At 45.3% G+C, this 27,429-nt stretch overlaps 1 protein-coding gene across 13 annotated transcripts in view; it reads left to right on the top strand.

The window, feature by feature from the left end:
• The window catches only part of LOC147443639 (uncharacterized), a 69,181-nt gene extending 42,535 nt beyond the window's left edge, over positions 1 to 26,646 (top strand). For 3 of the 13 annotated variants that reach the window (XM_086526443.1, XM_086526444.1, XM_086526439.1), the window contains 2 exons: positions 25,052 to 25,148; positions 25,267 to 26,646. In XM_086526443.1, coding sequence (XP_086382569.1) covers positions 25,106 to 25,148; positions 25,267 to 26,390 — 1,167 coding nt within the window. In that variant the 5' untranslated portion in view covers positions 25,052 to 25,105 and the 3' untranslated portion in view covers positions 26,391 to 26,646. The other 10 variants (XM_086526445.1, XM_086526446.1, XM_086526438.1 and 7 more) reach the window with 9 other exon arrangements.
• Positions 26,647 to 27,429: the final 783 nt, after the last annotated feature.

Here is a 27,429-nt window from a genome sequence, read left to right on the forward strand (position 1 = left end):
CCGTTTTCACAAAGGGCTTCTTCGCTGAATTTTTCTTTTGCTGCCCTCCTCTGTTGCTGCTCGGAAATCCAGTGTCTTCTCCTTTCAATAGGGCAAGACCAGTGTTCGCAACTTCCATAAGCTGAGTGAGGGTAGCCACTCTGTTCTTTGTACAATAACCGCGAAGCCCTTTAGGTAGCCCACAACAGTACTTCTCTATCTACTTTGTCAATGGCACAAATCTGTAGGAGGTCATTGAGTGTAACGCTTTACAAAACCTCCTATTGTACTCCAGCAAGCTCTTGCACGAAGCTGAAGTAAGCTGGTGCCAATCTGTCATGACGTCGGCTTCAAATTCATTTGACAGCCAAGCAGATGCAAACATTTGCTTGAAGTAAACCCAAGTGGTGGGTGCCTGTCCTTGCATTAACAATGTCGTCCACCATGTAAACGCATTGTCCTTTAAGAAAGTGTCAGCTTTCCTGACCTTCGAGGCCTCTGTAAAATTCCCTCCCGCATAAGCTGTATCAAACTGTTGGAGGAAAGTGAGGGCATTTGTCTTATCCTCGAAACCAATGAAGGTACTGAACTTTCCAGCTGCACCACCTTCTTTGTAAGCCTTCGGCTTCTCTAGTGCCCCCAAGTTGTCATATGGAATGGTCTGCAACATGGGCACTGTAGTAGGCATGATCGGCACATCTTGGCCACTCTGGCTGCTGTCCAGAAAAACCAGCCATGCCAAAATGACCCTGTGGCACCCCAAACTGGCCCTGGTTGCAGTGGAAACCTTGTTGCATGCCGATACTACCATACATGGGGTTTGGCATGATGCCTTGCATACTCCCGAACACTGTTCCTGGCATGTACGGCTGACTTCCAGGCGCATAACCAGCCATATTTTGGAACACTGATCCACCCCCGAAATACCCAGGATGTACCGTGGGTGGTGGAAAAACTGAGTGCATAGCCTGGTATCTAGTTCCCTGTCCATTCAAGACAGCATACTGGCTCTGAAAGGTGCCGGGCTGAACTGGCATAACCTGTGGAATAGGCGTTCTAGCCACCTGTTCAAGCACGGGAGGAACCTGTTTTGGAGCCCTCGACTCCGCAAGATGCGAGTGTTCCCTTTCCTCCTGAGCCACATGAAGTACCTGGGCTTGAGCATCAACAAGCTCCGTACGCGGTGTAGGTTGCCTATTTTGCTGTTGCACTGGTGGCACTTGCCAGAACTCCATAAACCTTGGATTCTGCACCAGCTGCAAAAAGACATTCACCGCGGCAACTAACTGAGTCTTGAACGCATCATCCTCAAGTTGCCTACTCATAAAGCCCTGTACTACTGGAGGGACATTCACATTGACAGGAGGTACAGACTAACGTGGCCGTGAGGTTTTGCCAATCTCGAAAACCATAGGGATCTCCTGCCCGTCCTTTAAAGAGGAACCCTCTTCCATAATACCCTTCCCCTTGTCGGCCATAGTGTAATCCCCGCGTTCCTGCACTCTAGTCTTTGTGTCTTTACCCAAAACAATCCAGGCTCACTCTTTAAAGAAAAAGTGATTGATGTCCCGGCAACAGAACCATGAAACCGGCCCGTAGGGCTTTAGGCGTTGGCTTTCACCCGAAATTCTTTACTTTAAACTCACACACAGAGCACTTTGCAAAGGTAACCTATAACGAGGATTAACACCGAAGTACACACACGGCTCGGAAGCTAGAATGCTCCGAGCAGACACCGACAACCTGTAGGCCCCAATTGGCGCCCCTTTCGGTATTTCTTTATTTTTAACAGAGGGAATAAAACCTGTGATCTCCTACAAGCTGCCCCGCACAATCTAGGCTAAGAAACACCTGTTTTGGCCCGATTTCGGCAGCATAACTGTACTAGGACGCTTCACAGTCAGTATCCCCACACAATAGGTGACTTTCCCGACGCATACGGACACTTTGCAAAACCTGGCGAGAATCTGCAGCACGCTGAATTCTCTGTTTTCTGCCCCGAAAATGTGTCAATTCACCTGTACAGCGGTCCCCTCGCGTCCCCGAACCTCCTGGGGGTATCAGGGCGTTTAGGGCCGAAACCCTAAACCTGCAAAAATACACAGCACCCTGTTTTGGGCTCCGTTTCGTGTGCCGGTCGCATCTGTAGCAAGACCTCGAGCTCCCGCACCTGTAGGGCTACTTGCCCTTTAAATCAGACGAGATTTCTGGCGTGAAACCTCTCCGAATTCACCTGTACCGGCGGGGGATTAGCCGCTAGCTAATCCAGTACCTGTGTAAGAGGCTCTTGCCTCGGCAATCGTGCATGAACCCACATAATTGTACATTGGTCAAATTAAAAGCCCACTAGTGGGGCATAACATAATGCTCGTAGGGGGGAGAGAGAGCAGTGCGTAGCGTGCAGGGCATCACTCCTTGCACCGCACTGTACATAAGAGGGAAAGGAAGCACTCCATAGCTCTTAACCTGTGACAGTTTGCAAAAGAGGCCTCCTCCCAGGTTAAAAATCAGCGCCAACTTTTCCCTTGTGAGGCAAGTGCACAGAAATGTGCCACTTGGCGCATTTACAAGCATTTTCCCGTTTCGGGTTCGCCGCTTAAAAATATCCTGACCGGTTGCCCAGTTGATTTCGTGGCAGAGTTGTAAAATGTTCCCCTAGTCATACCGGAGGTAATGACGCGAACACATTTCACGGCCCAAAATAGCAGTTCCCTAAATTTTAGGAGATGCTTCCGTTGGGCTCCCACTGGTCTTCTGACCATTTATTCTCATTGGGACCGCATCCAAAAATGCAATGTGGCCCAACTGTCGGATACTTTTGTGTTGATAGTCACACCTTGACTTTAGGCCTTTGTTGAGTTCACTTCCTAGTATCCACCAACTTGCTAAGTGCGACGGGGGGACCTATATGATCTTGCTCTGAGCCTAGACATCCTCTTACCAAACGAATTCCAGTGCCGACCACTACCCATCTGAGGGTGAAACTAATGTTCACATTGGCCATACAATGTCAGACCGTTTGTTACTTCAAGAAGAGGGTCTCAAAAATAAAACAAAACCCCTTGGAAAGAAACCAACAACTAAAGTTAGCAGTTGCCATGTCCTCATGACATAGTTAACAGTTGCCACGTCCCCGTGACAGTCTCCCGCCATTTTACACCCTCTTGCATTCTCTTTGGATCCTTTGCAATAGGATGAGCAAATGACTTTCTTTTAGTGAGGAAAGTGTCCAACTCATCAATGAGGGTACCTTGCATGGTCAAATCACCCTTGGTATACCTGTCCAAAAATGTCATCTACCCGTTATGAACCTCACTATTTGCCATACAGGATGTAACAAGTATCCCACAGCATGCAATGGTGTGTGCATCATATTCCATCTGTCAACGCATAGGTCCTTGATCTCTTGCATCCTTGCCGCATCAATACCTTGCATGTTTTGAATTTGCTCAACCATGCGATCCGTAAGCTCATACACAAACCCCATGGTGGCTCCTTCCCTATCAGCCAAACGAAGTATCTTCAAGAGGGGAGCACAAATCTTCAAAATCAACTTGGCCTCTTGCCAAAAGGATGCATTAAACACAATGTCCGAGACCACTGTGGCCTTTCCAGTCTTGGATGCCTTCATTTTCACAAATTTTGCATCAATCATAAGCCTACGCACACCTTGCATACATCTCTCATCCACAAGGCTAGCCAACATGATGAAGTAGTAGGCAAATCGAGTGGCCGATGGCTTCAACAATTCCTTCTTGCTCAACATTCAAAACAATGCCAAGACAGTGGACTCCCTTGTGACCAATGTGACAATCTTGCTTGCATCTTCAAGAATTTTTGCAATCCAAAGGAGCTTCCCAATATCCTCAAACAAGAGGTTCAAGCAATGGCATGCACATCTCGTGAAAAAAATGTGTTTCTATTTCTCTTCCACCATTTGCCCGGCCCCAACATAATTAGTTGCATTGTCCATGCATACTTGCACAACATTGGAGGGTCCTACCCCAATAATCACATCCTTAAGCTGCTTGAAATAAATTCTGATGTCTTTGTCTCCCCAGATGTGTCCACAGATTTCAAAAACACAAAAGCATGTATGAGCATGTAAGAAAGTTAATGATAGACCTGCGTCTAGTGTCAGACCATCCATCACATACAATTGTGTATCCATGTTTCTTCCATTTCTCGTGCACACCCATGATCTCATGACCAATGCATTTGACCTCATCATTTATGTAAGGATTCTAGGTACTAATTCTTAATTAAGTACTTAAACTCATGATTAAGAATTAAGAAACTTGAACTGAACTCAAAAACAAGACTCAGAAGACTCTGTGGTTGATTGATTGAAAGTGTGATACAAGGGCTCCTTATATAGGAGACAAAGAGGTACATATGAAAAGGTATGACCCTTCACGAAGAGACACATCTGTGGTTGATTGATTGAAAGTGTGATACAAGGGCTCCTTATATAGGAGACAAAGAGGTACATATGAAAAGGTATGACCCTTCACGAAGAGACACATCCTTTAGGCGAATAGACATGTTGTCACCAGCGTGTGACTACTATCTATCCTTTTTGTTGATTTCTTTCTTATTATCTATTTACTTTCACTTTTTGGAAACACCCCTCGGGAAATCTAACTGCCCTGCATTGCATAGCTAGTGTGGAACTGTCCAGAGGGAGTCCAGGCCTGAGGGCAAGAGAGCACTAAGGTTGGACAAGGACTATGGTTAGCCAAGTGGGGTCATTGACTAGCCAAAGTGGAATCCTTTGCTACAGAGGCTACATTTCAGTTCTGGATGTGGCCGCAGTGTACAAAGAGGGTCGGATGACCTAGAAAGATACAATGGCAGCATCTCCTAAAAATTAGGGAACTGCTATTTTGGGACCTGAAAATGTGTTGGCGTCATTACCTCCGGAATGACAAAGGGAACATTTTCTTACTCTGCCGTGAAGTCAACTGGGCAACCGGTTGGGATATTTTTAGGCGGCAACCCCGAAACGGGAAAATGCTTGTAAAAGTGCCAAGTGGCACCTTCTGGTGCACTTGCCTTATGCAACAAGAAGTGGCGCTGAATTTGAAGAGAAGAGAGCCTCATTTTCAGATTTTGTCACAGGTTAAGAGCTATGGAGTGCTTGCTTTCCCTCTTATGCACAGTGCGGTGCCAGGAGTGATGCCCTGCACGCTACGCACTGCCCTCTCTCTCCCCTTTGGCAGTATGTTATGCCCCTCTAGTGGGCTCTTCATTTGACCAATGTACAGTTGTGTGGGTTCATGCGCGATTGCCGAGGCAAGAGCCTCTTGCACAGGTACTGGATTAGCTAGCGGCTAATCCCCCCGCAGGTACAGGTGAATTCGGAGAGGTTTCACGCCAGAAATCTCGTCCGATTCAAAGGGCAAGTAGCCCTACAGGTGCGGGAGCTCGAGGACTTGCTAGGGATGCGACCGGCACGCGGAACGGAGCCCGAAACAGTGAATTACAGCCTGCTGTGTATTTTTGCAGGTTTAGGGTTTTGGCCCTAAACGGACCCTAATACCCCCAGGAGGTTCGGGGACGCAAGGGGACCGCTGTACAGGCGATCTGGCGTATTTTCAGGGCTAAAAACAGAGAATTCAGCGTGCTGCAGATTCTCGCCAGGTTTTGCAAAGTGCCCGTATGCGTCGGGAAAGTCAGTCAATGCGTGGGAATACTGACCGTGAAGGGTTCTAGTACAGTTATGCTGCCGAAATCGGGCTGGAACAGTGGAAATTCAGCCGAGTTTGTGCGGGGCAGCTTGTAGGAACCACAGCGTTTATTCCCTCTTTTGAATAATAAAGAAATACCGAAAGGGGCGCCTAAGTTAGGGGCCAATCTGGTGTCTGTCTACTCATACAGGTGCAATCTAGCAGCCTGTATCCCTCTCCCCTTTGTTGTGTCTTCAAAGTACAGGTACAATTAGACGACTAATAATGGGTGAAAGCTAAATCAAGGTTTAAAGTAAAGTCTACCGCCCTTTTTGGAACAAACAGGCCGGTTACATGGTTCCATCGACGGGATTAAATCACTTTTTCCCATAGAAGTGAGCCTTGGTCAGTTTTGGGCTTGAAGACACAGGGGATCATAGACCAGACACAGGGAATTGCAATGGCTGACAGACCAGATGATGTGACTGAAGAGGTTTCCTCTTCACAGGGTCAACAGACACATGAAGTGGGTGAGTCCTCAAGACCACCACAGACTGATGATGATATATTCAGGACCCAGTTGGCTACTGCTGTGGCTATGTTCACACAAGTAATGCAGAATCCGAGGTTTTTAGCCTTTCTGCAACCTCCGGTTCCGTCTCAGCAAGTTGGGTCACTGGATCATATTCAAAAGCCTGTTAAGGCTCGAACACAGGTGATTCATACCGCACAATCAATGGAAACACCTGTACACTTGACGGAGAACATGCAGTCTCCACAACCTATGCCTAAGGTGCAAGAACAGGTGGCTGAGATGCCAGTTTTTCAAGCTGTACCAATTCAGCCCGCCACCTTTCAGCAGCCTATAGCTGGTTCTAATGGGCAGGGAAGCAACTTACAGGCTATGCAACAGGTCTTCCCACCACCTTCAGTACACCCTGGCTATTTTGGAGGTGGATCGGTATTTCAGAGCATGGCTGGTCATGCACCTGGAAATCAGTTTTATACGCCAGGAACAGTGTTTGCGGGTGCTCAAACGATGATGCCTAACCCCATGTACAGTGTCATGGGTATGCAACCAGGGTTTCAAAGCACTCAGGGACAATTTGGGATGCCACAAGCAAATTTTGGTATGGCTGGAATTACAAATCAGCAGCCAAATATGGCATTTCCAGGTCAAGTTAATAGCGGCCAAGGAACACAGATGAACCCTATTAGTGTTCCCATGTTTCAGTCACTTCCATATGACAATTTAACGCCGCTGGAGAGGCCAACTCCGTACAAAGAAGGTGGCAAAGGAGTGTCATTCACGACCTTTATAGGGTTTGATGACAGGAAGAAGGCTCTTTCATTCCTCCCGCAGTTTGATAAGGCCTATGCAGGGGGAAACTTTACAGAGGCTTCAAAGGTCCGCAAAGCAGCCACTTTCTTGACAGGGAATGCGGGACAATGGTGGACAACTTTATTGCTTCAAGGGCAAGCTCCGTCCACATGGATTTACTTCAAGCAGATTTTTGCAGCAGCATGGTTATCTGATGATTTCGAAGCAGATGTCATGACAGAATGGCACCAGCTTAATGCTGCCACTTGCAGAAATCTGGATGATTACAATCGGAAGTTTTGGAAAGCTCTACTTCCAGTAACTTCCTATAGGTTTGTGCCATTGACAGAACAGATTGAAAAATACTGTTGTGGCCTACCCAAAGGATTGAGAAAATACTGTACGAAGACAAAAGTCACTACTTTGACGCAGCTCATCGAGGTAGCAAACACTGGCAATGGTTTGCTCAAGGGAGAAGATTGTGAATTTAACACTGGCGTCAAGGCAGGATCAGGCAAGAAAAATTCAGCCAAGAAGCACGTTCCCAATGAGGCTCCTAAAGGGACTCAGGAGTCAGCCAACGCAGGGAAAGACAAAGCTACGGCTGAATCAGAAAAAGGACCAGCAAAGAAATGGAAAAGAGGTTTTCCTCGCAAGTCAGAAGAGCAAAAGAAGGTCCTGAGGACAGAGAACAAATGCTTTATATGTGAGCAGCCTGGCCACATTGCTTACAACTGTCCTACAAAGAAAAGGCCAGCTGATTCTGAAGACAAGGAAGACAAGAAAGGAAAGAAGCCCATGGCTGGTCTAGTGCCAGATATGGTGGGCGACAAGCCAAATTCAGATGCAAGTGAGCTTTGCAGAGCATGGGGAAAGGTTAGGGATCAAACAGTGCTTATCTTCTTTGATCCAGGTGCCAAAGCCAACTTCATTTCCCCAGAATTGGCTTCAAAGTTGGGAATCAGACCTGAAGAGATGGGGTATACAGCAGAGGTAGGTTTGGCATGTCCTGGCCATACAGAGGCTGTGACACCCATCATTGGAAAGTTGCGTCTACATATCCAGTCCTATGTAGATGCTGAAGAATTTTACATCATGCCACTGGACGGATGTGATGTGTTGTTAGGTATTCCTTGGTTATTTCGTGTACAGGGAATCATGGATGCCTACAACAAAAAGATCACTGTACAGAGCAGGGGAAAGACTCACATTCTGGATGTAAAGCTTAAAGGGGAGTCTATTCCTACTGTATCAGCTTCTGCTATTACTTCTGTAATGAAAAAGCATCTTTCTGCGTACTTGGTTTTTGCACGTGAAGTGTCAGATTGTGATGAATCAAATTTATCTGTGCTAGATAAAGAAAGGTCAATGTTTTTACAACAGTATAGTGACTGTTTTTCCGATTCATTACCGTCTCAACTACCGCCAGAGAGACCCGAGGACCATGCGATAGATTTGGTGCCAGGCAGTAGCCCACCAAATAAGCCTCCGTACAGGGTTAGTGCGGCTCAGCAGAAAGAGATAATGGGCCAAGTACAGGAGTTGTTAGAAAAAGGGCTGATTCAGCCCAGTTCATCTCCATTTTGTTCTCCAGTATTGTTGGTGCAAAAAAAGGATGGCTCATGGCGTATGTGCATCGACTACCGTGCACTGAACAAGAATACCATCAAGAATAGGTTCCCTATACCTAGAATTGATGATATTATGGACAAATTAGAAGGAGCAGCTATGTTTAGCAGGATAGATCTAAAGAGTGGGTATCATCAGATCCGCATTAGATCAGAGGATGTGCACAAGACTGCTTTTAGAACAACGTTTGGCCTTTACGAATTTTTAGTGATGCCCTTTGGTCTCACAAATGCTCCTGCTACGTTTAATAGGATGATGGACAGAATTTTCCGTCCACACCAGCTGTTTGTTGGTACATTCTTTGATGACATGATAGTCTACTCAAAGAATGAAGAGGAGCATAGGCATCACTTGGCCATTGTGTTCAAAGAGCTACGCAGTCATAGGTTGCTCATCAATGCAAAGAAAAGTGAGTTTTTTCTGGAAGAGATTCACTTTCTGGGACACATTGTCTCAAAGGATGGTGTCAGAATGGATCCTGCAAAAGTCGAAGCGATCAAGTCATGGCCAAATTTGAAGACGGTGCATGATGTCCGAAGCTTTTTGGGACTATGCTCCTATTACAGAAGGTTTATCCGAAATTTCGCTGAGATTGCTTCACCTTTACATGCTCTTCAAAAGAAGGCAGTCACCTTTAGATGGACACAAAAAGAGATTTCAGCTTTTAATCTCTTAAAGGAAAAGATGACTTCGGATCCAGTCATTGTGTTGCCAGATCTTAGGAAGTCATTTGTGGTCCAATGTGATGCCTGCGGTAGTAGCATTGGTGCTGTGCTAATGCAAGATGGCAGGGTAGTAGCCTATGAGAGCAGAATTTTGCAAGGGCCAGAGATGACCATGCAGGTCTATGAGAAAGAGTTATTGGCTGTGATTCATGCGCTCTTAAGTTGGAAACACTACCTGCTAGGTGCAGATTTCGTTGTCCAAACGGATCATCAGACCTTGCGATACTTCTTGACACAGACAAAGTTATCTGAGAAGCATATGCGATGGGCAAATATCTTGTCCATGTTCCATTTTCAGATTGTGCATGTGGAAGGCAAGAAGAACGTTGTGGCTGATGCCTTGTCAAGGAAGCCACAAATTTCAGCTGTGTCGATTCCTTATCATCATGAACTTGATGATATGAGAGAACAGTATGCAAATGATGAAGATTTTGCAAGGGTCTTCGAGCAGCTAATGCAAGGACAACGTCATGAACACTATCTTCTCAGAGATGGGTTCATGATGATGCATGGCAGATTGTGTGTCACAAAGCCATTGCGACGCAAAGTTATGGAAGAGAGTCATGTCCCACCGTATGCAGGGCATCGTGGTATCGATGCTACAGTTAAAGCGGTTGAGACATTCTTCTACTGGCCTACATTGAGAAGAGATGTGGATGTCTTTGTGCGAGAATGCCTAATATGCCAAAAGGTCAAGTTTGACAGGCAAAAGGCACCAGGGTTATTGCAACCACTACCTATTCCAGATAAACCATGGGAAAGTATTGCTATGGATTTTATCTTTGATCTTCCAAGAACGCAGACAGGAAATGATGGTATTTGGACCATTATTTGCAGATTCAGCAAACAGGCTCATTTTATTCCTGTCAGGAAGAAGATAAAGCCAGATCAAATGGCACGCTTGTTTATGAGCAATATTTTCAAGTATCATGGCATGCCACAGTCGATTATTAGCGACCGTGATCCACGCATGACTAGTTTGTTCTGGAAAGGCTTGTTTGAGAATATGGGTCCCACGCTCAAATTCTCTTCGTCATTTCATCCTCAAACAGATGGGCAGTCAGAAGAGGCAAATTCTACTGTCCTAGATCTGTTGAAGTGCTATGTGTCAGAGCATAAAGGAAAGTGGGAGCAGTATTTGCCATTGGTGGAGTATGCATACAATAATACAGTGCATTCATCAACTGGCAAGGCACCTTTTGAGATAGTTGAAGGTGGCAAGAAAGTTCCTCCCATACTGCATACAAAGGACAAGATATTTGAAGCAGATAAGTATGTTCAAGACATGGATGAAATGTACAAGAAGGTCAAAGTGGCCTTAGAAAGGACTCAGGCAAAGCAAAAGAAAGCAGCTGATCGTCACCGTCGTGAAGTGGTATATTCACTTGGTGATTGGGTGCTTCTACGGTTTGAAAAGGCAAGGTTAAAGAAGATGAAGGGCAAGGAAAGACTCTTTCCAAAGCTCAGCATGCGTTACTATGGGCCTTTTCAAGTATGCGACATAATCAGTGATGTTGCATATAGGCTGAAATTGCCTGACAGTTGGAAGATTCACAATGCGTTTCATGTGAGTCTTCTCAGACCCTATGTGGGTGATGTGCCAGAAGATATACCAGCTGAAGATCAGCCGGAAGTCGAGGAACTTGACGAGATCTTGGTCCCTGAACAGATTTTGGCACACAAAGAAAGGAAAGTGAAAGGCAAGGTTGCTAGGCGTTACTTGGTAAAGTTCAGAAACTATCCACCAATGGATGCTAAGTGGATGGAAGAAGGTGAACTTGCAGAGTCACCAACTGTGTTATCACTTTACCTGGAAGCCTTCGATTTGCAACCTACCTTGACCCCTTGAGTTTCCAAGCTACATGGATTGTCACTGTGACAATGGCTTCTGAAACAAATGATGTACATGGTATTTAAAGTGAGCTCAAATCAAATACCTGTTACATGAATGTTAGAGCTGTACAGATTGTCAGTTTGGCAATTGCTCTTATGGAATGTCCAAAAGTTTGGTTAGTGCTATAGAAGTGAGTATTTCTTGTCAGTTTGTCAAGGATACAGTGATTGCTTCTATTGAAGAGTACATGTGTAACTGCATTCTTAAACTGTCGGTTTGGGTATGCTTGAAAGTGTTACGGGATCCAACGTGTACTATAAGACAGTGGCAAAATGTGCAGCTACCATTTTGTCATTGGAAAGTTAGTGACTCAAAGCAATGGCAGAGTGCGAAGCTACCACTATGTCATTGGGATAGGGCTCACACGCAGGCAATACATGAGTCAACAAGGTGTTGAATACACCAGGGTTGACAATGAGCATGTATGTGTCGTATATGTGTCGACAGGTGTTGAATACATCAGTGTTGACAGTAAGCATGTACGACATAGATGCAAACGAGGACGTTTGAGATTTCAAGAGGGGGGTATGTCACCAGCGTGTGACTACTATCTATCCTTTTTGTTGATTTCTTTCTTATTATCTATTTACTTTCACTTTTTGGAAACACCCCTCGGGAAATCTAACTGCCCTGCATTGCATAGCTAGTGTGGAACTGTCCAGAGGGAGTCCAGGCCTGAGGGCAAGAGAGCACTAAGGTTGGACAAGGACTATGGTTAGCCAAGTGGGGTCATTGACTAGCCAAAGTGGAATCCTTTGCTACAGAGGCTACATTTCAGTTCTGGATGTGGCCGCAGTGTACAAAGAGGGTCGGATGACCTAGAAAGATACAATGGCAGCATCTCCTAAAAATTAGGGAACTGCTATTTTGGGACCTGAAAATGTGTTGGCGTCATTACCTCCGGAATGACAAAGGGAACATTTTCTTACTCTGCCGTGAAGTCAACTGGGCAACCGGTTGGGATATTTTTAGGCGGCAACCCCGAAACGGGAAAATGCTTGTAAAAGTGCCAAGTGGCACCTTCTGGTGCACTTGCCTTATGCAACAAGAAGTGGCGCTGAATTTGAAGAGAAGAGAGCCTCATTTTCAGATTTTGTCACAGGTTAAGAGCTATGGAGTGCTTGCTTTCCCTCTTATGCACAGTGCGGTGCCAGGAGTGATGCCCTGCACGCTACGCACTGCCCTCTCTCTCCCCTTTGGCAGTATGTTATGCCCCTCTAGTGGGCTCTTCATTTGACCAATGTACAGTTGTGTGGGTTCATGCGCGATTGCCGAGGCAAGAGCCTCTTGCACAGGTACTGGATTAGCTAGCGGCTAATCCCCCCGCAGGTACAGGTGAATTCGGAGAGGTTTCACGCCAGAAATCTCGTCCGATTCAAAGGGCAAGTAGCCCTACAGGTGCGGGAGCTCGAGGACTTGCTAGGGATGCGACCGGCACGCGGAACGGAGCCCGAAACAGTGAATTACAGCCTGCTGTGTATTTTTGCAGGTTTAGGGTTTTGGCCCTAAACGGACCCTAATACCCCCAGGAGGTTCGGGGACGCAAGGGGACCGCTGTACAGGCGATCTGGCGTATTTTCAGGGCTAAAAACAGAGAATTCAGCGTGCTGCAGATTCTCGCCAGGTTTTGCAAAGTGCCCGTATGCGTCGGGAAAGTCAGTCAATGCGTGGGAATACTGACCGTGAAGGGTTCTAGTACAGTTATGCTGCCGAAATCGGGCTGGAACAGTGGAAATTCAGCCGAGTTTGTGCGGGGCAGCTTGTAGGAACCACAGCGTTTATTCCCTCTTTTGAATAATAAAGAAATACCGAAAGGGGCGCCTAAGTTAGGGGCCAATCTGGTGTCTGTCTACTCATACAAGTGCAATCTAGCAGCCTGTATCCCTCTCCCCTTTGTTGTGTCTTCAAAGTACAGGTACAATTAGACGACTAATAATGGGTGAAAGCTAAATCAAGGTTTAAAGTAAAGTCTACCGCCCTTTTTGGAACAAACAGGCCGGTTACACATGTCTTTAGGCGAATGGACACATCCATTCGATGAAGAGCCGCAACATTGGTCGAAGGGACATGAGTGGTCTTCGAAGGAGTGTGGCTGTTGGTAAAGAGGTATGACTTTTGGGTAAAGGGTTGTGACCGTTCGAGGATAGGAATCCTCTCGGGTTGGTCACACTTCGCATCTGCATTTGTAATGAATCAAGAAGAGTGTAGCAAGTCGCAATCGTGACATTTTGTCACAAACCGGTGACGTAGCTGGCCTTGCAGCAGAGCGCACACACACACACCCCGGCTGGCAGGCCCGAGAAAATGCAGCAGTGACATGTGGCAGTTTTCCGAAATTCACGTTGGACATGCTGACGTGGCACACTATGGATTTTCGTGAATTGCGGCGCTGTTTGTGCTGGGCTGCTAACGTGGAAGGGTGTAAAAGCAAGGCTGTTTTTTCTACGCAAGTTTGCTTTGCTTTCTCAGAGAGAGAAAGAGAGACAGAGCTCTTTTGCTTTATTTTTAAAAGCTTTTGATTCACGAGCTTTTGGGACAGCTTTTGATTTTTCAGCTTTTGGGCCCTGCTTTTAGCATCCCTTGTAATCTTAAATATGTGGATAGGGCCTCACAACTCAGAGCATCTAAACGCAGAGTCTGAGAGTGAGTCCCGACTACTCGCTTGTACTTTGAGTTGCAGATTAATACAAAAAGAAATACCGAAAGGGGCGCCAGTCTTTGAGGCCAATATCTCTAGGCACGGACCTCCGCCGCGGGCCAGTGTCGAATCAATTGTGAACTGTTTTGAAGTGTATTCTTGTGGTGTCGCTGTTAGGTGCAGCGGAATGAATGTTTGCGCTTTGCTCAAGATGAGTGCTTTGAACTGTGCTCAAGGTTCCTTTTGTTCTTATGGAAGGGAGAGCCTTCCATTCTTAATGAGAGAATGCTATGATCACAAACAAAGTGAATGGACACTGTGCGTGCAACTGTATGAGACTGAGAGATAGAGAGAGAAGAGAGATACGACACCAGAGACGTAAAACCCTCCTCCGAAGGCCCCACTCTCGTCGGTGAGAGTGGTCTACTATTGATTGCACAATCTGGTACAAATGGTATGCATGAGACTGATGCAAGTCTAGGCTATGTCGACGATGACGACGGTGATGACGAAGTCGACCTAAGGGCTGAAATCTTCAATTTTTCTATTGCTGTCCAAAAACGCTATGAGCTAAAATTTGCTAATCTTCTATCTGCTGAATTTTGACTCTATGTCGGTGACGATGTCGATGCGACAACGACGCGCTGAAAACGCAGATGTTGAAACTGTAAACCTTGCGGAAACTAACCGTGCGGCGAGGAACTGCTGCGGGAAGGTGAGATCTGCAAGGTTCGGGACTTGATCTGCAGGTACTAACTACTGAAAACTGAAAACGCTAATGTTTCTTGACTTTCCGTCGCGGTAAAGGTGCAAAACGCCGGGCTGATCTGCAACCAAAAACGCTAGGGCTGAATTGTTGGTCCTGGTGCTGCCGTGGTTCTGCAAAATGCAAAACGCTAGGCTGATCTGCTGATCTCTTGCAAAAACGATGGGGCTCTTGTTGTCTGCGGTAGCCGAGGCTAATCTGATGGGGAAAAACGCTAGGTGATGCTGGATCTGCAGAACGCTAGGTCTCCTGGGGGTGTCTTCTGAGAAGTTGCCTATTGAGCGTAGAGCTCCTGCTGCCTCTTCTGCCATTTAGTGCTAACTTGGGTTTGCTTATATATTTTCTTAGCAAAATTGCCCTACCTACTTTTGTTGGGAAGTCACTTAAATTAATAAGTGGAAAATGTCAAAAATAGGGAAAATAGGCTAAAATCACTGGAAAATTCCCCTGACTGATTCTGATGGATTCTGATGGGAATGCTTATGATCATGCTGTGTGTAATCAGAGAATATGCATCTACACTAAGTGACTGGGCATGCACGGTCTACGAATAGACTCACAAAAGTGCCAAATCACTTCTAAATCTAGACTGACTAGACTGACTGACTGAACCCTGATCATGTTGTAGCTTGTCCACGGACACATAGGGTTGGATGTGTCACGTGACAGTCGCGGTAGATTCTTGACTTGGAGTGTCCAAGTCTGTTACAGTGTTATTGATAGGTTTAGTAAGCAGGCTCATTTCATTCCATTGAAGAAAACAGTCAAGTCGGATCACTTAGCAAGACTGTTTGTGGCTCAGATTTTTTGATTACATGGCATGCCCGACACGATTGTCTCCGACAGGGACCCCAGATTTACGAGTTTGTTTTGGAAGGCAATTTGAGAGAACATTGGCACGTGGTTGCAGTTCTCGTCATCTTTCCACCCGTAGACTGACGGGCAATCTGAGATTGCGAATTCAGTGGTTTTAGATTTATTGAAGTCTTATATCTCGAATCAAAAGACTCAATGGGAAAAGTATCTACCTTTGGTGGAATTTGCCTACAATAACACGATACACTCTTCGACGGGGAAGGCGCCATTTGAGATTATTGAAGGTGCTGCGAAGGTTCCGCCCTTCCTAAGCACGAAAGATAAGATTTTTCAAGCTGATGGATATACGCGTGACTTAGACACGGCTTTTGCCAAGGTCCGCGAGGCTTTGCAGAAATCTCAGGAAAGACAGCAAAAGGCAGCAAATCGCCATCGTCGCGATTTGAAATTGAAGGAGGATGATTGGGTGCTCTTATGTTTTGAGAAGGCACGCCTGAGAAAGAAGAAGGGAAAGTTCGAAAGCTTAGTATGCGATACTACGGACCTTTCCAGATCTCTGAAAAGATCAATGATGTCTCCTTCCGATTGAGACTGCCCGACACTTGGAGGATTCACAATGCATTTCATGTGAGTCTCTTGAAACCTTTTAAAGGTGATGTGTCCGAATATGGGGAGCCTGATGAGCAACCCGAAGTGAAAGAAAACGAGGAGATCTTTATTCGTGAACAGATTTTGGCAAATAAGGACAAAAAGAATAAGGGTAAAGTCAAAAGGCGGTTCTTGGTTAAATTCAAGAACTATCCTGCATTGGATGCAAAGTAGATGGAGGAGGAGGACCTAGCAAATACTCCTCAGATTGTGAAACTTTACCTTGAAGCTTTTGGTTTAGCATAGGCTACTCCAAATGGAACCCCGAATTCAGCTTGGTCGGAGATCTGATGCAGTGGGTTGCACAAGTGGGGAGTTACTCCGCTCCTTTTTCAATAGATACCTCGATTTTGATACTAGAGTCACTGATGTCTCTTTGAGCTTCAGGGATACTGAGAGCTGACAGTATTCTGCTGTATGACTTTATAAAATGGAATTTCGGATTAATATGAAACTGATTTGTTCTTGACTTGTTTTAAGTACATGAACTGATAGACGAAATGACTGTAGCATTTTGGTCTGAATGATCTCGAATAGACATGGTTGCAATATAGGGGTTAGTTAATCGGGCATCTATGAGGTATTGAGTGGATCTAGATACGATTGCTAACTGCATTGCCGATAAATCATGGTCTGAGATCCGAATGAATGTTGAATGTGATTTGTCATGTGATGTCCTATGATGTCAAGTGATGTCCTGTGATGTGACTGTCGATTGGTACATGTGCTAGATGTGTGTTCTTAGTGTGCATATACTAACAGTTAATGTTTGCTAAGACAGTTTATGGCCTTTGTCTGTTTTGCAGGCGTAATCGAGGGCGATCACAATGCTTTCAAGAGGAAGGTTTGGCTACTGCTGCATGTCTTCATCCGTCTGCCAAGTTGAATCTGACTCATCAAAATCCATCCACTTAACAAGAAATTCTATTGTGATCTTTCGTCTTGTCTCTTTTTGTCAAATATCAAGAATCTTTTCTGGAACAAGAATTATGTTTTCATCCTCAATGTGCTCTTCTCTCTCGCTAGTAGCGTCCCATACCACCCTATACGAGGGTTGGGAGAGCTTGTCAAGTTGAGCCATCACGGCTCCATGAGCTCTAGTGATTTTGTGCACGTCGCCATGTCGTGTCTACGAGCATGAAGGAGCCTTTGATACCAATGTTAGCCCCTCGCCGGATCCATCTTGCACACATGACACGACACGAGCCAAACTCACACCTAGATACGCATAGTGAGCGGACATCAGGTCCACCTCCCAGCCATAGAGCCAATACGGGCTCACCCCCAATCGTGGAAGCCTACAGCCGAGCGGGCTAGCCTCTGCCACAAGGGTCGGTGTCCCATACCACTGTGAATGAGCACGGATGTATGCGGATTACTCATGAAAAGAAGAAAAGTTTGCATTCAAGCAATTCGCATTCCATGTTTCTTCCTTGGTATGACACAGTATCCGAAAGAGCACAAGAAGGATTGAGCATCAAGCATCGGCATTTCCATTGTGATTTGCCACAGTTGATAAATTTAGATCAGAAAGACAAGTTTCGGTTCCATTGTTTGCGTGTGTTTGATGAACAATTTGGCACTCGTCTATATGTTCATCTACATTGCATGCACAGTCTTTAAAGAAGACTAGTATTTTTCCAATCACTTTACATGGAATGGGTATGTTCTTGTTTGGTGTTGGAATTGGTTTTAGGAATATTCCTCCTCGGAGATTCTTGAAGAAGGTGGGCCTACGTGGTTTTGATGGCAGCTATGTCTCTTGTCGGTGATGCCATCAATTGGTACGACGCATGGCAAGTGGCGCAAGCCGAGATGCGGACTCCAACAACCCAGTCACAAAGAAGTTGACTTTCAATAAGTATGATGGTAAGATGGGTGCTACATTTATTCATTCTTGGTTGCATCAATTTAATGCTTATTTTGCGACAACTAAAAAGACAGAAAATAGCAAGGTTTTGATGGCAGCTATGTCTCTTGCCGGTGATGCCATCAATTGGTACCACGCATGGCAAGAGGCACAGTTAGTCGCACACCTAGAGGAAGCCGACGAATTCACGTCCCTTTCCTTCAATTGGGCTGATTTCCAAGACAAGCTCAAGGCGCGGTTTATGCCACCTTAGTACCTTGCACGATTGAAGGACGATTGGCGTGCTCTCAAGCAAAATGGTATGCCAGTTATGTCTTTCTCTAATCGGGGTTTGCAGCTCGGCACTCAATTACGCAAATCGGATACGGAGAGCAAGGAGGCATTCCTTTATGGATTGGACGAGTATATCAAGTTTGATGTGGAGGTGCTTGATCCAATCGATCTCAACAAGGCGGTAGTGATTGCTCTCGCACAGGTTATGAAGCACAAGAAGGGAAAGCGTAAGGAAAACAAGACTTCTCAAGGGACCCCTCATAATTCTCAGAACACGCAGAATGGTAAGAACGGTAAGAATGGTAAGAATGGTAACTCTTCTAGCCCATCTTCCTCTAATTCTTCGGAAAAGAACTCTAACAATGAATCTAAGGGTAAGGCTAAAGTACTTGCAAAACCTAAGCTAATCCCGGATGAAAAAGCTGCACAAGGAATTATAGGAGGATACATTACGGCTGAAGAACAAGTGATTTATGCTAAGGAAGATAGATGTTATCAATGTCACGTCAAGGGTCACATTAAGAAGGCTTGTTCTAAGACAGCCCCACCTAAAGAACCAAAGGCACCCACAGCAACCACAAGCACTTTAATGAACCAAGTTGAATCTTCTCATGTCTCTGAAACACACATTGAGGAGTCTCTCATGAAGTGTTATGGTCATGTAAAGGGTCAACGTTTTATCATATTGTTTGATCCAGACAGTATGGATGATGTGATTAGTGTCTCTCTTGTTGAGAGTGCCCGCCTAGAGGTTAGTCAGAAATCTCCTCTCGAGGTTTCTAGCTTCGCTCCTGGTATGGACTCTCTCATCACGAAAGAGTGCCTTGATGTGATGTTTACAGTTCAACAAGCTGCTTTCCGTAGGAAATTTCTTGTGTCCCCTCTTTCAGGATGTGATATGCTTTTGGGTATAAGATGGTTTCGTGAGCATAACCCTCTCATTGATTGGGAGGCTAACACTCTCTGACTCCCCCCTCATCATTGGTGCTGAGGAGGGTTTGCATTGTTTGCCTCTCTTTTGTCATGTACAGGTAAAGCGTGAATTAGGACGAGGAGCACAAGCGGCATTCATACAAGCGGCATTCATCTATGCTGCTCCAGTTTCCCAAAGCATTCAAGCTCCAGCTAAGTATTCAGATTTTTTTACCAAGTTCAAACATCTCTTTTTGCAGGATGATCTTCCACCCTGTCTCCCATCTGAGTGGCCGAAGGACCATTGCATCGAGCTTATGGAGGGGGCACGGCCTGTCAGTAAGGCTCCCTATCGTTTGAACAAGACACAGGAGGAAGAGTTGAGCGACAACTCATGAAGTTGGTGGCTAGAGGATTCATACGTCCTAGTGTAAGTCCTTTTGCTGCTCCTATTTTGTTTGTTTGCAAGAAGGATGGTTCGTCTCATTTGTGTGTTGATTACAGGGCATTGAACAAGATCACTGTCAAGAACAAGTTTTTGATGCCTCGCATTGAGTATATCCTAGATAGGCTCAATGGGGCAAAGGTTTTCAGCAAAGTCGATCTCAAGAGTGGATACCATTAGGTACGGGTATTCAAAGGCGACATCTTCAAGACCACTTTTCGCACCGAGCGAGGGCAATGGGAGTATATTGTTATGCCTTTTGGATTGACAGGTGCTGTGGGTACATTTGATCGTCTCATGGTGGGTCGTTTCGGCGATATGGTCGGTGTATGTGTGTTCATCTTTTTGGATGACATTCTCATTTTTTCTGCATCGTGGGAACAACATGAAAGGGATGTCGAAAGGGTACTAATCCGTTTGGATGAGTGTTAGTTGTACATTGCAGCTAAGAAGTCTGAATTTTTTCTTACTGAAGTCACTTATTTGAGTTATATTATTTCTGCAGAAGGCGTCAAGTTAGATCCCGCGAAGGTGGAACAGGTTCGTAATTGGGATTTGCCCAAAACTGCATATGATGTGCGTTCTTTTATTGGTTTATGTCAAGTATATAGTTCTTACATAGAGAATTTTGCACGCATTGCTGTACCTATGACTGATGTTTTGAAAGGGGTCAAGACTCGCCGTCAGCGCGTAGACTTGCCCGAAGCAGCCATTGAGGCTTTCGCAGCTCTCAAGGTTGCGGTGACAGAAGCACCATGTCTTATCCTTGCCTCTTGGGATGATCCTTTTGAGGTATGGACGGATGTGAGCAATGTCGCCATAGGTGCTGTGCTTCAGCAGCATGGTCGTCCTGTAGCTTTCCTTAGCCGGAAGCTCAATAGTGTGGAAAAGAATTACTCAGTTTATGATAAAGAACTTTTGTCTATTATTCACTCTCGTAAGCATTAGAAGCATTTTCTTTATGGTAGAGAGTTTACAGTTCGCACAGATCATCAAGCCCTCAAGTGGCTCCAATCTATGCCTAGTGCACATTGAAGTGATCGCAAAGCATGGTGGTCACAATTCTTTGAGCAATTTGGAGGTTTGATTGAATATGTGCCTGGAAAAGCTAACCCTGTTGTAGATGCGTTTAGTCGCAAAGGATAGATTTTGGCTCTTGAGTCAAGATCCACATTTTCTATTCAGGGTGTGTGTTTCGACAGCATGGAGAACCAGTTTGTGGATTCCGAGTTTGGTAAGCATTGGTTGCAGGCTCTTGCGTCCCAAGGACCAAGCAACTATCTCATTCGTGATGGTTTGTTGTATTTTCGTCAACGTTTATGTGTATTGCCCTCTCTCAGGCCAACCATATTGCATGATCCACATGATTCTTTCACGGGTGGGCACAGGGGAATGAACACCACTTTGGAAAAAATTGAAAGATCCTTTTATTGGCCTAAAATGCGAAAGGATGTGTTTCGTTATGTCACTCAATGCACTATATGTCAAAAGGTAAAAGCTCCTCGGGGTAAGCAGCAAGGCCTCTTGCTTCCGCTGCCTATTCCAGATGGACCTTTTCAAGATGTTTCCATGGATTTTGTGACTAACCTTCCACCAAGTTTGCATTCAAGGAACACTCTATGTTTGACAATTGTTGATCGTTTCAACAAGTTTGCATGTTGATTCCTTGTAAAGCCACAGTCACTGCACAAGATGTAGCACGGTTGTTCATCAAGCATTGGTACCCCCTCTGTGGTTTGCCAAAATCAATTGTTTCAGATAGGGAAGTTAAGTTTACGTCCAATTTTGGCGCGCACTCTTTGAAAATTTTGGTACCAAGTTAAATTTTTTATCTGCTTTTCATCTACAGTCAGATGGTCAGACAGAGATTTACAATCAATTGGATTTTGATGTTTTAAAGTCATATGTGCATGATCAGCAGTCTCAGTGGGAGCTCTATCTCCCATTGATTCAGGCTATTTTGAATGACTCTTTTTCTTCTGCAATTGGTCGAACTTCGTATGAGGTAGCTTTTGGCCGTCCGTTCCATTCACTTTTGACTCGCTCGGTCAATCAAATGCTTGATGCCAATGCTGAAAGTCAGTCATTGGATGAGATTTCTGAGAGTGTGAAGCTTCGGCTAAGCAAGGCTCATGAATCTTATTCACGGCAGGCTAATAAGCATCGTCAGGATGTGTCGATCAAGGAAGGGGATTGGGTGTATTTAAGAATGAAGCAACGTCTTAAGCAAGTTGGAAAGAAGTATCCAAAGTTGTCTTTTCGAATGTATGGTCCATTTCCAGTCATTAAAAAGGTAAATGGGGTTTCAATGAAATTGCAGTTGCCTAACTCATGGTCAATGCACAATCTTTTCCATGTTTCTTGGTTGAAAGTGTTTCAGGGAACACCTCCAAAGGACATTTCGGAAGAAGAAGAACCAGAGATCATCGATGAAGCTGAAGTCATGGAGCTGGAGCAAGTGTTGTTGCATCGGTTTCGACATGGTTCGAAGAAGCAAGTGAGACAATACTTTTTGAAGTTCAAGGATTGAGGGACCCACGAAGCGGTGTGGGTCGACGGAGAGTTTTTCAAGGATTATCCAGAGTTGTTGGCAAACTACAAGGAAGCCATGCAGCTCGGTAACAATACCTCACTTTAAAAAGGATGGGATGTCACATGACACATCCAACCCTATGTGTCCGTGGACAAGCTACAACATGACAAGGGTTCAATCAGTCCAATCAGTCTAGCTCAGGAAGTGTTCTGGCACTTTTGTGAGTTTGTTCGCAGATCGTGTATGCCTAGGCACTTAGAGTAGATGCATATCCTCTGGTTGTACACAGCATGATCATCAGCATTATGATCAAAATCCATCAGGAGCATTTTCCAGTGCATTAAATCTATTTTCCCTATTTTTGTCATTTTCTACTTATTATTTTAAGTGACTTTTGTTGGGAACTGAGTAGGGCAATTTGGGTAAGATAATATATAAGCAAACCTAGGCTAGCACTATTTGGTAGAAGAGCAAGAGAACATAGGCCAAGGGCAGCAGGTTCCCCTTCTCTCTCTCAAGCAAGACCTTTCCCCCCTTGGTGGCGATTTTCTTCAGCAAGGCCAGCATTCGACCACCATCTCCCTGGTGTTTTTCAGCATCCAGCCATCATCGCCATCAGCCCCAGCCTGCAACGTTTTTCAGCCAGCCCAGCAGCAGGCAGTGCTTATAACCAGCAAATTCAGCAAGAAGATAGCCCTGCATTGGAGTCTCCCTTCGCATCATTGCATCAGCAGAAACTCAGATATAACCAGCGTTTTTGGGCCGCTTTATTCAGCGTTTTTGCATCATCAGATTTCAGCCCTTTTGGCGTTTTTGGACAGTAGAGCAAGCACTCAGTTTTTCAGCCATAGAGTCGGTCTGGTCGTCCACATCGTCGACATCGACATAGCCCCTAGACTTGCATCAGTTATCATTCATCTACTCTTGTACCAGATTGTGCAATCAATAGTAGACCAATCTCGCCATCGAGAGTGGGGCCTTCTGAGGAGGGTTTTACAACATTTCTGGTGTCGTATTCTCTCCTCTATCTCTCAGTCTCATACACCTTCACGCACAGTGTCCATTCACTTTGTTCGTGTTCACTGCTCTCTCTCATTAAGAACAGAAGGCTCTCCCTTCCATAAGAAAAAGGAACCTTGAGCACAGTTCGGAGCAGTCATCTTGAGAAAAGTACAACATTCATTCCATTGCACTTTACAATTTTTACAGTGCATAGATCTATTTTCCCTATTTTTGACATTTTTCACTTATTATTTTTAAGTGACTTTTGTTGGGAACTAGGTAGGGCAAATTTGATAAGCTTGTATATATTGAAACCTAGCGCTAGCACTTATGGGCAGAAGAGGCAACAGGAACCAAGGGTTCAACAGGCACCTTCTCAGCAACCCTGGCAGCAAAACCCAGCGTTTTCAGCCATCAGAAGGCCCAACGTTTTTGCATCAAGATCAGCCTCCAGCGTTTTTGCATTGCAGATTAGCCCCGGCCACAGCACAACAGCAGATCAGTCCTAGCGTTAGCAGATTCCGCAGCATGATAGCAGATCAGACCTAGCGTTAACAGATTTCCACCGCAAGCACATAATTCAGCCTAGCGTTTTTGGATCAACAAGACCAACCAGCGTTTTTGCAGACCTTCGCGACAGAACCACAATAGACTCAACGTTTTCAGTTTTTAGCATTCAGACTCCGCAGTAGCACCCGAACCTCGCAGATCTAGGGAATGGTCACATGCGATGAAAATGCTTATGCTTGGTGCTAGGTATCGATGCTACATGCTATGGGTTATGCAATCAATGGGTATGCTGCTACGCCAAGTGCTTGGACATGCACTAACTACATACAGGTTCACAAAGGTGCCATAACACTTCCTAGGCTAACCTAAACCCTATGAGTAAGTACAACTGCACCTAGGGTTAGATGTGCACGTGACACTTGTATAGACTACTCCCCAATAATAAAGATACTTTTAGGGGGGGGGAGGGGGGGCAAGCCAATCTTCTGGTTCTAGTACTGTGTTGATCTCATTACTCTCTTTCTCTTTATCGCTATATCAAGCGTGATAAATTGAGTAATAAGTGATAAATTCTATATATCCGAGTATATTTTATACTGTTATGCGCTCCCATTTGTGAGACTGTGTTTAGGTGCATGATGCGCCTCCTAGTATAGTGTCTCTATAAGTGAAACTGTCCTCGAAGGCTCCTACATCTAGTCTCAGAAACCCATTACAATTCCAAGCAGCAATGTTGAGTTTGGTCCCATAGGCCTCACCCCGTCATGTGGTATGCCTCTCCATAATCACAATGTGGCCATCTCTGTAGAAAGCCACCTTCCCCTTCTCCCTTGCTGCCTTGATCTTTGGCATGACCTCCATCATGTGTGCTAGCCGTGTCAGATCAATGATCATCTCTTAAAAAGACACCCGTCTTCTTTAAAGTTTGCCTCTTTTTCAAGAAATCCTTTGCTTCTATTGACGGGAAACACAAATTAGTTCCCTTTCTTTGGCCGAGGATGTGCCTATATTTGCCTTCTTTTTCCCGACCCTCCATGCTTTGGTATGTGTGGGTGCTATAACCCCCATCTTTGTCATAAGCTCCTTAACTTCCTCATTTACATTATCACGGTCTTAGTACCGGATATGCGTACATGCATGGATCGTGCCCTCCTCCTTTGTTCTGAGAGGTTTTTGAGTCTTCATGCATGCGCATATGGTGTGTTTGGCATGCATGCACTTGGGTGTGTGTGAGTGTGTGTGTGCATATTTGCGAGTGGGAGGGAGGGGGGAGGAAAGAAATCGCAACCTTGAGAAGCTGCGAGCACGAGAATCTTCGATCTGGAGTGCCCCCCCCCCCCCCCCCCCCCCCCCCCCAACAAACACACACACAAAAAAAAAAAACCCGATATACAGACATTCACACTTTCTTGCATATGTAGAGAAAAGGGAGGAGCATGAAGCAAACGGTTACATGAGTGGGCAAGCACAGAAGCATGCAAGGACTCCCAAGCAAACAACAGCCTATCCCTGAAAGCAGTAAGTTTGTGTACGCATCTATGTTAAGAAGCACTCTCACCTCATGGAGTAGATTTAAGGTAGGCCTTCTTGTTAGAATTGATTTGAGGTAAAAGCTTCTTGTTTTGCAAACATGCAGGTCAATATTCTGATGCAAGGCAATCTAAGGGCAGCCCTGGCAGCACACCCTCCACATCAGATTGCAGGGGTTCAGATCATGAAAGTAAAGCTAACGATCCTCAAGGAATTGAAGGTGGAGAATATGGTTTTGTGGAATTAACACTGATATCTGCACAGGGTCTGAAAGATGTGAAAATATTTGGCAGCATGAGCCCCTATGCCGTTGTCTACATCGACCCTTCTTGCAAGCACCGCACTTGCATCTCAGATAATACAGGATCATCACCGGCTTGGGACTACTTCTTGCGCTTGCCCATGCCGGCAATTGTGAACTCAAACTCCCTCTCAAGTACTAATACAATAAGCAGGATTACTAGTATGCATAACGATGACCCAGATGCAGACAAGGAGGAAGAGGATGATGGCCATCAAAGGTTGACTATCCAGATATTTAGCCAAGGTGTTGTTTCTGATGTACTTGTGGGCACTGCCCATATCCCCTTGCAGGACATCATCCAAAATGCAGCAGGCAAGCTTCAGTACCTGGCTTGCCAGCTCGTTCGGCCTTCAGGTAGAATACAAGGGCTTGTTAATCTCTCTGTTCAGCTCAAAGCACCCTCCCTCCCTCATGACTTACCGTGCCATCTACATGGCAAGGCAACACGCTCTTGGCCTGGCCAAAACAGAAACTCTTGGTTCTTCATAACAGAGGACAGTGGCAAGGAGACAGCAGCAATGACATCACAGGGGAGGCCAATAGCAGCTCCAGACTTTTTAGATCTCAAAGGAGAAGGAGAAGGTGCTTCAACAGGCGGTGTGTCTCGATCGTCCTCATCGCCTAATGAAAGCGTGAATGCAAGTACAGGGTACTCCCCCATCTCACCACATTGTGGGTTTCTTAACACGCCTCCTTCGCAGCAGCAACATCAGCACCAGCACCAGCTGGGGGGTGCAAGTAAGGCAATGTTCGACAATGCGTTTGACGCATTGGTTGTTGCAAATGTTGCCAATGATATGGCTGCAATGTCTATGCTGCAGGGGGACAGAGGGTCCCAAAATGTTGGTGATGCTCTCTTGGGCCTGGCCATGTCTCAGTCCCTTCAAGGAAGTAATGCTCCATTTGGCCCCTCCTCTTCCTCTTAATTAATTAATCTTTCCTTCTTGAATGGGATGCTCGTTCGATTGTGGTTGACGAAAGAAGAGGCACACTAAGAGATTTTCAATGGGTATCAAGGCATCAATAGTAATTTTTGGGAGAAACGTGTTTGTGTGTGTGTGTTGTGTTTGGCCTAGTTTTTGTTGGCTTATTAAAAACACCTCTCAACTCTCCCCTCTTGTTTTGCAAAAAAAAAAAGAAGAGCTGTTATTTTGCAAAAAAGGATAGTACACTTTTACAAAATTACCTCTTCAATCTCCTCCAAAATTGTGGCATTAATTGCAAGGCTATTCAGGAAGCATGTAAGTGCATTTGCAACCAACCAATGGGTTTATTCCTCCATTAAAACACATCTATAAAAAGACTTCGCAATTGTAGATAACCCAAACAGGTAAAGCAATGCTTTCACCTTGCCCTTTCAGGGAGGCCATAAAGGGAAGAATCATAATGACAAAATTGCTATAGGTAAGGATTGGAGCAAAAAGGGGTAAACGATTGGGGTACACAATAGCTAGGTGAAGTGAGGGAGGATGGAACTCTATGACTAGGGGCTCAAAATTCAAGCTATGTGGAAAACTAATTGGAATATGCTATAGCTAGGAGAGGGTAATGTAGTGTAATTAAGGAAGGATGGAGCTCTATGACTAGGGGCCCAAAATACAAGCTAGTCACATTATCTAGTTAGCTTCATATGTGACCATTGTGAAAAACTTGGGACATTCCAAGCCAAAGATATATTGCAACACGTGAGAAACTATAAAATGCTTGGCAAAACTTGAGAGAGAGAGAGAGAGAGAGAGAGAGAGAGAGAGAGAGAGAGAGAGAGAGAGAGAGAGAGGACACGACATGGGGTACTTCTGCGCCTAGATGCATTGCCCCCAAAGACTGGCGTCCCTACTCGAAATTTCTCTATTATTTTTCTTTGTATGGTACAATGCCAGAGGGTTCTCCTTCTCTCACGGCTCCCAAGCCAAATCTGAGTAGAAGTGAGACCTTGGACACACATATAAAGGCCCCTGGCCTGTT

The sequence above is a fragment of the Adiantum capillus-veneris genome, chromosome 13, assembly GCF_014529385.1.
Source record: "Adiantum capillus-veneris isolate H3 chromosome 13, ASM1452938v2, whole genome shotgun sequence".
NCBI classification, from domain to species: domain Eukaryota; kingdom Viridiplantae; phylum Streptophyta; class Polypodiopsida; order Polypodiales; family Pteridaceae; genus Adiantum; species Adiantum capillus-veneris.